Source organism: Plodia interpunctella, chromosome 17 (assembly GCF_027563975.2).
Source record: "Plodia interpunctella isolate USDA-ARS_2022_Savannah chromosome 17, ilPloInte3.2, whole genome shotgun sequence".
Classification (NCBI taxonomy): domain Eukaryota; kingdom Metazoa; phylum Arthropoda; class Insecta; order Lepidoptera; family Pyralidae; genus Plodia; species Plodia interpunctella.
The window spans coordinates 2958563-2974568 of record NC_071310.1 but is presented as its reverse complement, the minus strand read 5'-3'; the positions used below and the strand labels follow the sequence as shown (position 1 = coordinate 2974568).

General features: G+C 36.7%; 1 protein-coding gene across 3 annotated transcripts in view; it reads right to left on the bottom strand.

Annotated features, from left to right (window-relative positions):
- Window positions 1–16006, bottom strand: part of LOC128676905 (homeobox protein prospero-like) — a 93317-nt gene that overhangs the window by 9880 nt on the left and 67431 nt on the right. For 2 of the 3 annotated variants that reach the window (XM_053757354.2, XM_053757355.2), the window contains exons 4-5: window positions 13422–15981; window positions 11992–12146 (exon numbers count right to left, since the gene is read on the bottom strand). In XM_053757354.2, the coding sequence (XP_053613329.1) occupies window positions 11992–12146; window positions 13422–15905 (2639 nt within the window). In that variant the 5' untranslated portion in view covers window positions 15906–15981. The remainder of the gene's footprint in view (window positions 1–11991; window positions 12147–13421; window positions 15982–16006) is intronic. The other variant, XM_053757356.2, reaches the window with a different exon arrangement.

Genomic DNA, 16006 nt, shown 5'->3' with positions numbered 1-16006 from the left:
CCTAGTACACTATAAATAGTCAAATTTAATAATAATATGACTCATTATCTATACTCGCTCACACAATTGTGGAAATAGAGATTATATACATACTTATATAATGTACGAAATAATAATAAAATTTAATTTCGTACATAATAAATAAATTACATTTTATTGATATTCTTTTCGTTTTATTTTACCGATGCATTTTGCGTTTGTACCGATTTCCCATTTTGTATCGGACGCGCGAAGATATTTTTGTCTCTGTCTAAAGATTCTCCAGTCTATGGTAAGCATTAAGTCCGATCCAAGACGCTGTATGGAGGGTCACGGCATTGTTCATTTTTTCACAATGTCTTCCTTTCATATTGTTGACTTACTCCGTGCAAATGTTCCACGTTTTTGTTAAGAACTTGATTTGGAATACCGTTATTTTAGTGGGACAAAGTTATGCTTAGCTACAATAAATACAATGATGTTATTGTTTCAATGATTTTAGAAAATTACAAATGATTACTATGGAAAAGTTCAGTAATCTAAACATTTTGTAAATAAATGCAGTAAACAAGATTTCAGCCAATATTAAATCTACTAGAGATCCGGCAGGATCTAGAGGCTGTTTTGTTTTGAATAGGGTATTCTTCGTTAATCAATTATCTATATTATCTATAAAGTATAACAGTCAAATCTGCATCAAATTTAGATTTTTACATGCATAGATATTTGAAATAAAAAAGAAAATTCAAAAGATTATAAAAGTAGGTCGTTCATCGGCTCAGTTCCTCTTTTTATTTGCTTACGTTGCGGCGTTATGCGGGTACATACAAACATACCGCTACATGATAAGAGGGTAAGAACCTGCCTACTTACCAATGGTTTTTAAATTACCATACGTTTACTTTCCAAAGGATAGTGTTAAATTAATTGATACTGTAAAAAAAATATGCGGTGGTGGTTCAGTGGTTAACCGATCTGTGCCAGAAGGGTCCTAGGTTCGAATCCTTCTCGCCTACTGCGCTACATGAGTTTGAATTCAATATGAATCATATATGTTTTCATGACTGCTTCCGGTGAAGGAAAACATCGCGAAACCTGCACACAATGGCTGACAATTTAGTTTACTAGTGTGTACTTGCCACTAGAAGTCGGTATATATACATAAAAGTCATGTCAGATGCCTTTAGGCGACTTGGATATAATCTGACACCAGTGTTGGCAATAACACACACGATAAAAAGATCATAAAAATAATATTTCAAAGTATTTACGTATAATATGTAATAATAACAAAATATAATAATAATAATAACAAAATAAATATGCCCTCAACGATCACGAGGAACTACATAATTAAGTTAATTCTTTGTTTAAGTCCTAGTTACTGTGTACAAGTAATATCTTATTGTTTTCCTTTACCTACACTGAACATAACTTCTTACATAACATAATCTTGCAACACGTGCATGTAAGGAAAAACATCGAAAGAATAAATTCAGGCGTGTAAAAATTCTTATGTTGGTAACGTGGTATAAATCTTTTAAATTGTAAATATATTTAGTGTAGGTAAATTGTAGAGAATATTTCTTTTATAATTTACAGTATAATACAAAGTTAGTATACGCAAAAAGTAAATTTGTATATTTTTTTTATTAAACGCAAATTAAAATAGACGTGATAAAATACGAAACAATTATTAAACATAAAGAAAACAAACTGGCATGAAAAAACTCACATAAACGAAAAAAAGAGTAGTTTCGAAATTCGAAATTCAAAAATAGTTTCCAGACATCGCCTTCACAAACACTCATTTCGATCGCTGCCAAATACAATGGTTATTAAAAGCTGATGCTTGGGTTCAAATGATACCTACCCGGTAATACGTTGCCATGTGTGTGTTTAGTAGTGTGGTGTGAGTGGACGTCCAGCTTTCGAGGAGTACTGAGAATGAGCCGGTCAGTCGAGCATAGAGTATTGAGAAACAGAGTCGACTTTTTTTAAGCGTCCTTTTTTATTGTTTTTTTGGTCTCATTAATTATTTCCAACTAAATTTTGCTGTGGATTTCCTTGTTGCTTTATTTAAATCTTATATAATTTAACCTCAATGTATTTTTTTTATCAGTATGAAGTGTGGTCAAATGCGCTTTACGAAGAATCATCAAAATCTAAATGATTCCAAAAATCTTCCTTTTTTTGTAATGAAATTGAAGTACTAATGAACTTGATAAAAATCAACGATCGTCATCGCTGTAGGCTCTGTATACAAGGTAGTCTGTAAAAAAGTTGCACGGCGCAACGCACACATGCACACGGAAGCACACAGCGGCAAGTAAAAGCGAGTAAACTAATACCCGGGCCGGATTAATGCTTCAGTTAGTGAAAAAACTTTTTTTCAGACTGCGCCGTCCGCTACAGGGCCGCACTCAGTTCACTGGACATGTAATTTTTTAAAATTATCGCTCGCCGACGTGTTATGTTTAGAATCTATGCCTTTCACATTACAGCAGCTTTTGTTTTACATACGTTTAAAAAAAGAACTACATTTCTATTTGTTTTCTTTTTATTATGAAGATGGTAATTACAAATACGGATACATTTTATATTGGATTTTAAAATGTTTTTATCTTTGCCTATGGTTTATTCAAGAATATGTTTATAATACTATTTTACCTACTTGTGATAAGGAGTGTCAGAAATCCTGTGTTTTTCCGTGTTAACCGCAATAATTAATATTATACATACAAGTTTCAATTCAGTATTTAATAATATTTAATTCATAATAATAATATTAGAAATATTTAATAATAGTAGTTATTCATTATAATAAAATTAGTATAAAATTATCCTACGAATATTATAAGGGGGTTGGGCCAATTTTTATGAAATTTGGTGTAGAGGTAGGTGATACCTTAACAGAAAGTCTGGTGGTCAATGACGCTTTATGAAGTAGATGGCGCTACTGTGAATAAAAGCGTAAGTATTTTTAGTGTTACATAACTGAGACGTTTCTGAAAGGGTGTCAGAGATGACACTTGGGTATTTTTTAAACTGTTATTTTGCTGTCAAAACGTAGAATTACGGTGTCGTAAGTGCATGCCGATATGATGCGGGCTGTAGACGGTTATCTGCCTCTATGTTTGAGGACACTTTCTCGTAAACACTTCTATTGATCCATTAAAAAAACTTTGTATTTAGAACGACGACGTAATTAGAGATTTTTACGTTGTCATTTGTATTCACGACATGACGGGAGAATTTTTTTAAAGAAGATCTCGCCTTCTTGTATATAAGGAATTGACTTGTATATAAGTGAAGAATTTTATATGAATTTGTTTTTTTAATATATAATACTAAAAATAATAATGTTTAAAAAAGTACTTAAAAACAAGAATTATGTACATTTGTATTTAGCTAAATTTGACTTATGTAAGATGTTTTGTATTTAGCTAGTAGCAATAAAAAGCCTACCACACAATGTATAGAGCCCATCCCTGGCTAATGACTCCCTCTCCTGACTGACCCGCCTCTGTCTTCAATCCCCCCCCTCCGCTTCAAAAAGTTCAGCTCATTTGAGTACTCAGAGATTTTATTACCCCCCAACTACTCACCTCGGTATTAAAAATTGAAAAAGGGTTAAACAGACCAATGTTAAGGAAATATGTGACGTGCTTTTTTCATTTTTTCCGGTTTTAACTTCGTATCTTTTCGAATGAGTTTTGGATAAATTTTCATTATTAATATCGATTCTTCGATTCTGTTTTATGGCGCTGAAATTCACATAATTCAAACTCGATATTTTTTTTATTTATTTATAACACGTAAGTATTAACTTAATTTGTATTTTTTTTCCTTTTGTCGTTTATTCATACATTAACATTCACCAAATAAGCAAAGTTTAAAATAAGTAAGCAAGAAATTTACCTAAGTAAGATAGCTAGCAATATTTAAATATCTACGAACGGGCAAGGCCTGAAAACATGCTATATTTATACAAATGAGAAAATCCGCAGAAACTACCTTTGATTTTAAAAGGGTTAATCAAATGCGTGGACGTTTAAGGGCCAGATCTGACCATTCACGGCTACTTAAACCCAGAATGACTACTAATTACTGCAGACAGTTTCAAAAGCAGTTTAAGTGTCCCTCCCTGCTTCCGCTACATGCGGTTGGCAGAACTGCTTTGATAAAAACAGGATCATTCTTAAAACGATAAAAAATCGCAGCACATTTTTGAAATTTAAAACTAAAACGCGCATTTTCTATATTTGAATTCAACCCGTTGGAATCATATTAACATTTTCGAAAATGGAATTCTTGTTACAAATAGGTAAATGTCGCGTTCTATTTTTAAAGATTTCAATTCAGGTGAAATCTTTATATGATAAACAATGTTGCCAGTGTCGTAACATGTATTTAATATTTCAATATGGCGTGAGGTGTCTAATATAATTACTTTAGTGGTACTATCGTTACGTCGTGCATCGGTCTTACTCAAGTTATTTCCCTTGGGTCCTCAACTATTTTATTACTAAGATTTTTCAGTAAGTATAATATAGATAATACTTGCATATTATAATAATAAATTATAAATGATAATAATTATTCACATTTATGAAAATTTATGAAAATCGATTATGTATGCGTTGATTTCAATAATATTATAATGCGTAAAGTATATTTATGAAATTTATGAAATGTGTATTGTAAAAATTTTCAAAGGAATATAGGTACCCATTTATGGATAAAATCTAAAATCCAAAAATCAAAAATCCCTTCTTTAATTAATTACGTCTTAGAATGTTTCCACGTGACTTGACGCCCTCACTCGCCTGATTTCCCGCGTGTATAGTATATATACAGCCTACCTACGTCGCACCTTTATTCGTGTCCTTAAAACATGAGTACATTCAGGTGACAATACGTTGTTCAACATTGGGACGATATTTTTTGTTCTTAGATATAATTTTCGATTTCTGAGTAGATGAAAGTAAGATTGTGTTGTGTGAAATACAAATTCCTACAGTCGTTACTATTTTATGGTATAGCAACATTATTTCATATGATTCAATAATTGCGCCTCTGAAGACCAGTAAACAATCATATCGCTTCGGAAATGAACATTATTAATACGAACGACTTCTTCAGCCACCGCCATTTTAACTGGAACTCTTGATACAAGGCATTACATACTAAAGATTATTAAAATAATGATGTGTTACGGCTCTTGTTCTTTGGCCGGTGGGTTTCAGAGATATGGTGCGCGGGCGCAGGCCGACTTCCGCCCGATAAATGCGAAGGATAGAAAAGGACACAGTGTTTTGTTTATACAATTTAATAAAACTATCAAGAACTTGATAAGTCATAGTTTTTAAGAAAATTATAAGTTATCAATTATAGTGCATAAAATGAAAGTAAAAACTGAGTGTAACGAAAATCCTAAAAAATTTTAACAAAACTGTATGCGTTACCATATCCTTGCCTTAACAACGAAAAAAAAAACAAAAGTTGCGTGACATATCCGCCCAAAAACTCTTGTCATTAGGGCCGTATTAAGGTTTTTTAAGGTGTACACTAATGAAAGAACGGCGCGCCCGCTCCTTCGAGACCAGCGCAAGGCGTGTCGCGGCCTCGCATGACATACCTCCTACCATTTAGCGGTACACATACATTGTCACGTGGCCGCTTATAAAACTTTATTGCAGCTCTTTAATATTCCCCCATTTAACGCCAAGCATTTGGTATCTAATTATTACACTTTATTTCTATTCATGCGTTAATATAAGCACAGAAAATGCCCGAGGATTTCCTGCTAGATTTGATAACAATTTGTCCTAGTTTCTGATAAATTGCTCACAAAAGCCCGTAAAATATATGCTCGTAATGCCGCAATATGCAGGGTGGAGTAATTAAAAAACTTTATGCCCCATCGAAGACAAGATAAGGGCACGCTCGGAAGAAACCGCCACTTTTCTAATTAAGCATTCATTAGCTGATGGATTACGTATGTGGGGTTTGGCTGGACGGGCATCTACTGGTTTCATTCGCGGGCTAAAAACAAAGCCTTTTTCAAATGAAACAAGCCTCGTCACCGTAACTAGCTGTAAAATGGACTTAATTAAAAAGTGACGTATTCCAATTTCGAAACTTCGAAAAAGACCTGGCCACTAAGTAACCTGAAATTAAAAAGTGACGTATTCTAAATTTGATAATGTAGGCCAGCGAACGCGTTACGACTTCCCCTACATACTTCTTGATTACTGATAAGTCGAGACCGCACCTTAGCGTGTTTTAATTATATTATTAACGACGACGGCTAAACTCTAATATTTTGTAATGGCTTGCGTATCGCAATGATATGTAAATATTCCGCCGCGCCCGCACTATTACCTTGCTTCGCGTGCGTGTTGACTTTAATTCGGAAGTGAAGACATGTTCGCTAGAATTTACAGTCAAGGCGTGACGTTCGCGCCTAAATGTGGGCGAATCTTGTAACGAATAAATAGTTGCTAATAGGCGCGCGACATCCACTCGAAGGAAATTAAAACTTGTGTAATTAGCAGACTTTTTTGAAGGAAAACTACTCATAAGCTTCCTCGAGAGGGTCGTATTAATTACTGGAGGTGCTCGTACGAGCGCGGCGCGATGTAAATGGCCGGCCACTTGGCGCCCCAGCCTCCGCAGGCCTTATTAAAAATGTTAACACGTAAATTAGACTCCGCACGGGAGCAGTGTATTAGCCAACCAATTAAATTTTACACCGTACACAATAACGTTGCAAAGTGACTTCATACGCGACGACTAGCATAGAAACTAGCTATTTCCGCCCTAGGTACATTCCGAACGATCATTTGATTTGATACCTACTATACAAAATTTACATGAAAGTTTAAATGCAGAAAATACTGAACGTAAGCGTTTAGCTACTTAACACAAAAATTCAAAACTGCATATGAAATTGCGACGTAAGGTATTTCCGTTTTCTGGCTATAAGAGTCCTTACACGAAGTTTACATTCTCAGTTGCATTTAAAAATAAAATATTTTGAATTAAATTTATTTATAAAATTATTATTATTTTTATATACTGCTGGCTGAAAAGAATTTGCACAGTCACAGTTTATGGCTTAGTTCAGTATTACAAAATGGCCTTTACGCTTCTCGGTTGAATCGCCTTCCTATGTAAACGTGAAAAAGGGAAACCTGACTGTCTAAGTGCACACCCTCGTGCTGGATGTGTAAAAAGATTAATTGGAGTGTTGCCATGTTCTAACAATTTGCAACGCCTTGTTAGACGAAGAGCTTGCGACCATTTTGCCAGAGATGTGTAGTTTGAGGTTCAGTTTATTACCTAAGCGCTACTAAAGTAGAAAGGTGCATAAAATTATATCAATTAAAAAAGTTTTATCCATTATCATAACAACCTTCTTTTTTATATAAATAAATAAGGATTATTTATGATGAAACAAACTCTCAAGTCAAATCAAAACTTCCGCGGATGACAATGGCATTATTATTATATATGTATATGGAATAATCAAATTCACGCTTAAATTTATCAGACTTTAAAATAATAAAGATAATTGTACCTTTATTTTGTTTATAGTCACTTATTTTATTTAAAAACTTGTTGCTTTAGATTTTAGTGTTTAATAACTTATCATAATCAGAACGTCGCCAACTAGCTCCTGGACTTCGCGGCGGACCGGCCGCAGACCACTTTTGCGACTTAATTAAGCAAAATAACTTAAATGAGTCACTTGCTAATTAGTCCTATCGTCGCTCTGGCTAATTCTGCACACTCTTTGTTTGTGCGTTTCTTTGAGTTGCGCGCGCCAAAGAATTTGTCTTTGAGGAAAAACCCGTTTGTCCCCAGAGAGGGTTTCTTTTCGGTTTTCGAGGCAATGCAAGTAAACTGTTGCTATTTTAAAGCTGGTTTTACACGTAGCGATGTCCTTAAAAGACGTGTGAAGTATGCTCTTAGGACTTTAGTGCACTTGTGCACCTACGTAAGTGCTCAGCTGTTGACGTTTTTCTTCCTTCGCCTATGATTCTATTTTCAAATCAAAATAATATTTGTTGAATTCTGAATATTACTTTTAAATTACGTACCGGTTTGATACTGGCAACCAATTAAAGTTCACTTATCAATAAAAAATAAATCGCGGTTTCACTTATCGTGACAAAACTTTTAATTTAGTTTTGTAACTATTATCGCTAAATTGACGTTTTTCCATCATTAAAAAGCACTAATTCCCGTTATCGATATAGAAAGGCTATCGTAAGTTTGACTTTTACAATCGTTTATAGAAATATAATGAATTATTTTGTTGACGTAAACCAATTTCGGATTTATAGTTAGTTATTTTCTTTCTCCTTTGATTATAACTGAACAGATAAATATATTATTTTAACTTTAATTATATTAAAAATTGCAGCAATTTTATTGCAAATTGCAGCATTATTACGGCCATCAAGAAAATGTAGTGATTACATAATGACAGATTTCCATTTTATTTTTCACTAGCGACCCGTTCCACTTTCGCTCGCAGTCTTTTTAAAAACAGAGAAACAAAATTATTTTCGCTTTATAATATTAGTTTTATATAAACATTTCAGTTCCTAGTTGGCGCTAAATAACAGCTTAATGTTATGCAAATCGCATGCAAACAAACCAAAGGGGAAATGCGAGCAAATTGGTATTTTTAAAACGGAATGACCACCTTCTAATTGCCCCTTTTTCCCCTCGCCCTTCTTCGATTGTATCGCGAAGGAAATGGTCATTTTCCGATGGCCACCACCATTAGCTACTAATGGATCAAGTTTTCAAAATCTTTTAGCTTTCACACAGGCTTTGACTGCGATACAATAATATATAGCATGTACTTAATAGTTTCTTTAAACTGTTCGTGTTTAATAAAAATACTTAGTTGATCTTTTTCAGAAAGGAATAAAATCGGCTAAAGTCTTCGTAAAGTAGATTTTCTATATTTATTTGGCAGTTAATAAAGTATTCCAATTACCCATATTTGACATTCTTGACTGATATTCACCGTAATGCTGGCTGTTACAAGATCAATAAAAATATAGAATTATGCAGTTGTATTCCAATTTTAAAAATTCGGCTTTACCGATTGGTATTTTATGTGTTATTTTTTAAATATAGAACTGTTGAAAAGAATCTGTTTTTAATATGTTATAACATTTTTTAAATTATTCGGTTCCAATAAATAAACGTATTTTTTAAATACCATCTATGTACTATTTGCAGTATATTTGTTGACGTACTCAAATAATCTTATCAGTGCTTTTACCAAGTTCCATTTATCTTTAGATAGCGTAAGCTTGAGATAGGAAAAAGCTTTAATAAAAGTTGATATAAAGTTTCAAGTGTTAAGCACACACAGACGCTTGATATGAGTATACTATCCTCTATATAACGTGTCTTTTACGGTCACCATAGATAATACAATAGCTTTGATGGTTTTTAGGGTTATGTAACTCACATACGGAACTCTTATAGCATCACTTCATTGTCTGTCTATTTATCTGTGAGGTAATTGTATCCATATTTTAGATATCGTTACTATTTACATAATTTAGAATTAAATAACTATCAATTTGGCTTAATTTGTAATTTGATTTTTTTCGATTCACTTCATTACATACACTCACAATTTTCCAAATTTAAATGTGTCTGTTGGTCTACCTTTTTTTTTTAAATATGCGATTAATACATCCGCTTATGAAAACAATTTGAATTATTCTATTAGACTTTTTGTCGATGTTTTCACTCTCGATGAAATCATTGTGGTTGGTCACAGCCCTACTATCACGTGCTATCTAGATGGATAGGTAGAAAAGAAGGGTGAGTTATCATAGGAAGGCTTATGGCAGGTGAATCTTATCAAATAGATAAGGCGATGTTGAAGTAGAAATCAATACTTCGACGATTGTCTACGGTTTGCATCGAAAATTCCTGCTACGTATAACTATAACTCCTTCACATCAAACGTCTCACTAACATTTCAATGTAATATACTTATAAATTTAGTTTTAGTTTTGTGTTATAGTTTATACGATTATTCATCACAAAAAATTAAATTATTTCCTTTCCATAAAGTCTGTATAAATTATGATAATATATCCTTATTTAAATTAAAAAAAAAACATTTATAAAGACAGCAAATGAAACCATGAATTCTGACCAAAAATTTAAATTTACTATACATAATATTTTATTATTAAAAACATGAGATTTAAATGTACAATTTTTTATTAAGAATAATAAATAGTTCTATTTTTAAAAAGTTACAAACAAATAGACCACACTTATCTTATTAATACTATAAATGCGAAAGTTTGTGAGGACGTATCGTGTGTATATTTGTTACTGTTTCGCGCTAAATCTACTGGACGGATTGTTATGAAATTTGGTACACGGGAATATAACCTGGAATAACACTTTTTATCACGAAATTCCCACGGCAGCGAAGGCTCAGGGCGCAGCTAGTTGTTAATAATTATATAATTCTTCTACAATAAGTATACCATTTTTCCTGCCTTGTTTATCATAAAGTATCTTCGATAGGGCAAAATTAAAGGGCTAGGCACCCTAGTCGGAACTAGATACTTTTCTTATATAATTTATAGTAATTTTCCCTCAGTCTATTTATTAAATCCCTTTCTTCATACTCGTGCAAAAGTTTGTAAATATAGCAAAATACATAAACATGTTATTACGTAGGTAAGTAGTGTGATTCAAGCTTTTTTTTTATTAATTTTTCGTATGGTGCAACTTTTTGTACATCGTATTCATGTTTGTATGAAACACATGTACAAGTGGTTATGACCGTCCGCCTGTGATCGAAAGGTCTCAGGTTCGAATCGTACTCGTACCACATGAGTACGTACCACCGATCTGACTCATGTATAATAGTTTTCATAGACCACCACTTGCTTCGGTTTTTCTTTCAAAAATTGCAGATTCATAATCTGCTACGTTAGATAAATTCAGTAAAAATTCCAAAAATATACTATGCACCACTTTGATTCTTCTTCAGTATTATTGATTTTACCTATTGATGTACTTATTAATTCACCGTAATAATATTGTCAAACAAACTTTTTTATAAATCATTATTATTTCCATACAATTTCGTAGTTGTACGTATCTACAAAATGAATACTCCCGAATAGTTTTGTTTATACAACTACCATAACGAACGGTTAAGGGTTGAGTCCCCATCTTGTATGAGGAAATAGTGAATTTACCCTTTAGTTATTAAATTATGTGACTAACAGTTAAATGATTGTCGTTAATCGGTTTGCTGAGTTTTAATTGCTTGTGAGCGACGTAAATCTCGAGATTCATATTTTTCATTTTGCAAAATTTTCAGAATAATCCAAGCAGAATATTCTTATCGTGTATATTTAGCATGAGTTCTTATTACACCGTTTTATGTAAAGAAGATGTTTCGGAATAGATTAGAAAAATACTGAAATTATTTCGAAAATTAATATTACAGTAATTAATAATCACTCATTACGACCCAGAACATAACCTAACTGGCCAGAAGAGAATTTCCATTCATATTCTGTGGTAGAACAGAATATGAATGGAAAATAGAAATGAGACGGTTTCATATCAAAAGTGAATAATGTAGCTAGGTATCATTCATTCATTCAACATTTAAGAACATCGTTCTTGTCGATGGAGTTATTTCTATCTATCTAGCCTAGGATACAAGAGTTGCCTCAGCCATTGTTTTGACCTCCCTGTACGACATGTCTGTATATAAATTATTGAAGTAGAAAATTACAACTTCTAAATAATGTTTAGTTTAAAAAAAAACGTTTCGTTTAATAATTAATTTGTTAGACTGAACAAAAGCATTTGGAAATCTGAAATAAAAATATCTATTTAAACTGTATGGGATGATGAGTCACAAAAATGACAACACGCAATAATGATGGGAGTATATCGCTGAAACAAAATATGAAAAACTTGACTTACCTAAAGTTGGAGAACCACTTGACGAGCTGTGCGGTGTTGTTCTTGTTGAATTTGATGTCGGGGAAGTACATCTTGAGCACCGCTGAGCTGGGATAGCGCACCCAGAAGAACATTAACTTCGCCTTGCGCAGGTGCATCGGCGTCAGGGTCGAGGAGTGCAGTGGAGTTAAAGGTCATTTTTGAAGGCATTGTACATAGTGAATATACATTTTTGATTAGCTTTATATTCCCTAGTAACATTTCTAGGGAATATTAATTGTAAAAATATAAAATTGTGATTTTTTTGACGCATTTGTGAAAGAAGGAACCATAAGGTCGACACAAAAAATTGTGGTGATTCCTTGTTGTATAAATAAGGTTAGATTATGAACATTTGGATGCAAGTAACGTAATCGAAATCTATGTGATATTTTTATCTGATTGAAAATGAAAAATATTTATCAGACACAGTTAAAAATAATATCATTAGTACTGAACGATTTCAAAATAAACAAAAAAAATCCGAGCCATTAAAATATTACGATTCTGACCTAAAAACTGGTTATCCATTACGACCACCGCAGATTTATTGGTATTTAATCTACTAGCAAAGTTAAATTCTTCTGATAACTCAATGTTTATTACTTAATTTATCGGTATTTTTTGATAATTTTAATAAGCTGTTTAAAAAAAATAGTAATTCTACAACGAGATTCTTATCGATGCAACGAATAGAATTTTAAAATAACCGAAAAAGATGGAAACACGTTTCCGGTTATTTACTGTTCAACTTTTACTTTATTTCTGAAGCTTATTTCAGAAAGATAAACGTTCTTTGTATTGATTTGAAGAAATCATTGAGTTGAAGTTGAAGCGGTGAGGCAAATCTGATTACGGCCACTGTAACGTCGCAGGCTGTTTCATGAAGCACCACAATCACGTAATCCGTTCGCATTTCTAATCTTATAAAGTGCCTTATCCCTGTGTCTATGTAAAATAAAGCTTTATACCTATATTGAAGTGAAACAAATTAAATGTTTCTCGAATTTGTGAAATTTTGCTGTACCTATTAATTTGTTGATTATTATTGTAGATAGTAGATCTTTTGCACTAAGTATAGATTCAAATATGGGTGGCTTTTATATTTTCGATTGATTAAAAAAATAGGATAATGAAACCTTCGATATTACTTTAGATATATCAATAGTCAGGTTACAAAAGTACCGTGGAAAATAGAGGCAGTACTTGAAGGGTTTCTAGAGTCGTAACACCTATCAGTTAAGTAGGAAGTCAGCGGCAGTCGTAAGGTTAAACACTATAGAAATAAGATATGAGGCGATTGCGGTCGCGGATTTGTGGCCGCGGTATTAGCTCCGATTTCGTTTATTGTGGAGTTGACCCGAGCTGCAAAGAAAAGTATTAGCATTAAAGTTTCTATTTGAAAAGGATATAGTAGGCTGAATTCCGTCGTAAGGCAGATCTGTGGAGTTGCAGTCGGAGTGAGGGTCCTGCGTGTCCATGTGCTGGGGATGGTGCGGCAGGACGGCGTGGTGCGGCGCGTGCGCATGGTGGTGCCGCAGGTAGTCCGGCGAAGCGTGCGCCGTGTGGTGCGCGGCTGCCATCAGCGCTGGGTGCAGCAGCACCGGCGCGTGCGGTAGCGGAGGCGAGTCCCTCTCAGGAGCTGGCGGGGACCGTGCCAGACCACCCCCGGCCCCAAAGAAAGGCGAATACGGTGAGAATACTTGACTCTCATGCAGCGACGGATTAGGTATCGCCACTGAGGTCGGTAACGCCATTCCTCCTGGGTAAGGTCGCGGAGATGGCGACTCTGGGAATTTGTTTTCAGGCGAGTGTCCCACACCCTCTCCTAGGATCCTGCTGACGGTTCTCGGCGTGATGCGTGTGTCGGTCACCTTATGCCTCTTCTTCTTTGGCGTCACCACCAAGCTCAGCGCTTCGTTTTGCTCTGGGTTTGGTTCACGCTCGAAGTGCCCGTTCATTGGCCCGTACATATTGGCTAGCGGCTTCGGCGGCGTCTGGAAAATGCCTGTTGGAGGCCGCACGTGAGTGCCGTGTCCTGGTCCGCCCGCCTCGGGGTGCAGCTGGAACGCAGCACCGCCTGGCGCGCGGGGACCATTTATTTGGCTCATCAACATCGGATTATGTGTCATGAATGGGACGCCATTAGGAGCGCCTGAATGATGGACGGGTGCGTTACCTGACATTTGTCCTGATGGTCTTTCCGGTTGTTTCGGTGTTGGAGATTTGCCTTCGAGTAGCCGCGTCGCACGCAATAGATCCTTGTTGAGCTGCTCCGCAGCCGCTGCCGCTGCTTCAGATTGCTTCCCGATCATTCGGCGTTGATGCACAAAACGGGTCACGATTGAGTCTATGAGGCTGGCGAGATATGCCGTTATTTCACTTTTGAGCACCTCCGCGAGTCCTTCGAGATCAGCACCAGACACGGGCCCGATAGGGCCGTTATTGTTTCTTATAGCATCAAGCCTTTCAGCGAGCTCAGAAGACATTGGAGGCTTAGGAGTTGGGCCAAGATGTCTTTGTTGTGGTGAAGGCTGGTTTGACTGTGGCCTTTGTTGTTGATTATTTTGTTGATGTTGTTGTTCAGCAGCTTCTTTCATTCGCGCTTCTTGTTCTAGGAATAATTTCTGGCTCACGTTGAGATACATTGCTGCAGCGTTGTTGAGGTGTTGGTGTGGATGTGAAGGGTGCATGTGATCACCAGGAGGCATTGGTGGCATCAAAGGTGGTAGGGTGCCATTGAAACCAGGCGGGAGGTGCGGGTGCGCAGCTGCATGAACGTGCATCTTTGCCGACATCATTTTACTCATCACTTGTGAAAGCATATTCGGCGCAGCACTATTAGGTATTGATGGTGGTATCTCTTTGGCTGGCGATGAAGGCTCTGATTTAGGTACAGGGTCTTCGCTCTGTTCTATATCACTAGAAGCACCATCATTATCGATCGTTTCTGATTCTTGTCCCATTCGATTGCACAATTGCATATATTTCTCTTGCATCTCAGCGAGTTGCTCTTGCATAGTTCTAAGTTGTGATTTTAAAGCATTCTTTTCTACCAATTTTTGTTGTATAGGTGGTCGCTCACCGTCATCCTCGGAGTCGTCGGACACTGTCTGAGCACTGCTGCCGTGGCTGGTGCCGTAGCGTTCCGCCGCACCGTCGTGTTGCACTGGGTGGTAAAGTTTTCGTTTCTTGCAACCGTTCACTTGCGGCTGTTGAGGCGCGGGACTAGCACGCATAGTCGACACAATGTTCTCAACACGAGCACGTTTCACATCAAGAGGTCGCGGCGAAGAACGTTGAGCATCACTATCACGGTCCTCCGGTTCAGACTTGGGAGCGAGAAGAGGTTCTGACGGTGGAGGGGCTGGCGGTGGCGACGTACGGGAGTCTCCAGCGCTATCTAGCGCCAGGAGTGCGTCGTCAAGGTCAGGCCGGGAGTCCCTCGAAGTAGGTCTCTCTGGAGATCGTTTCTCTTTAGGTTCGTCGTTGTTGTTATTTGCAAGTACGTTATTGTTGTCAGGGGAGAGCCGGAGCAGCTCCTTCTTGCGGCTCTGTAGTATGTCTCGCAAGACACGGTGTGCGATATCGCCACCGGCCGCTTCCTCAGCCGAGTCGTCCTGCATGGGCGTCCGGCCGAGCAGTTCGTTGAGCATCTCAGCCGGGGGATAGCCAGGAGCGAACAGCCCGAAGTGCTGGCGGCCCTCGAAGATGGCGCCGTAAAGTCCGCCACTCATGTGTGCAACGCGCGCGGGCGCGGGTCCGTTCGTCGCGAGAGTCGAATAAGAATTGCGCGGTTCACCGGCGTCCACGCGCTGTCTCGCGCGCTTCTGTTTCTTCAGTAGTTTATCTGAGTAGGGCGCGTGTGAGTCGGCCTCCTCCTCCGATGACATCATAGGCGAGACGGGCCGGGATTGGCCGGGTGCGCGGCGGGCAGTGCCCCACCGCTCTATCGGAGCCGCATCGCCCGCTCTGCAACAAGGGAGGGGATCAGGCA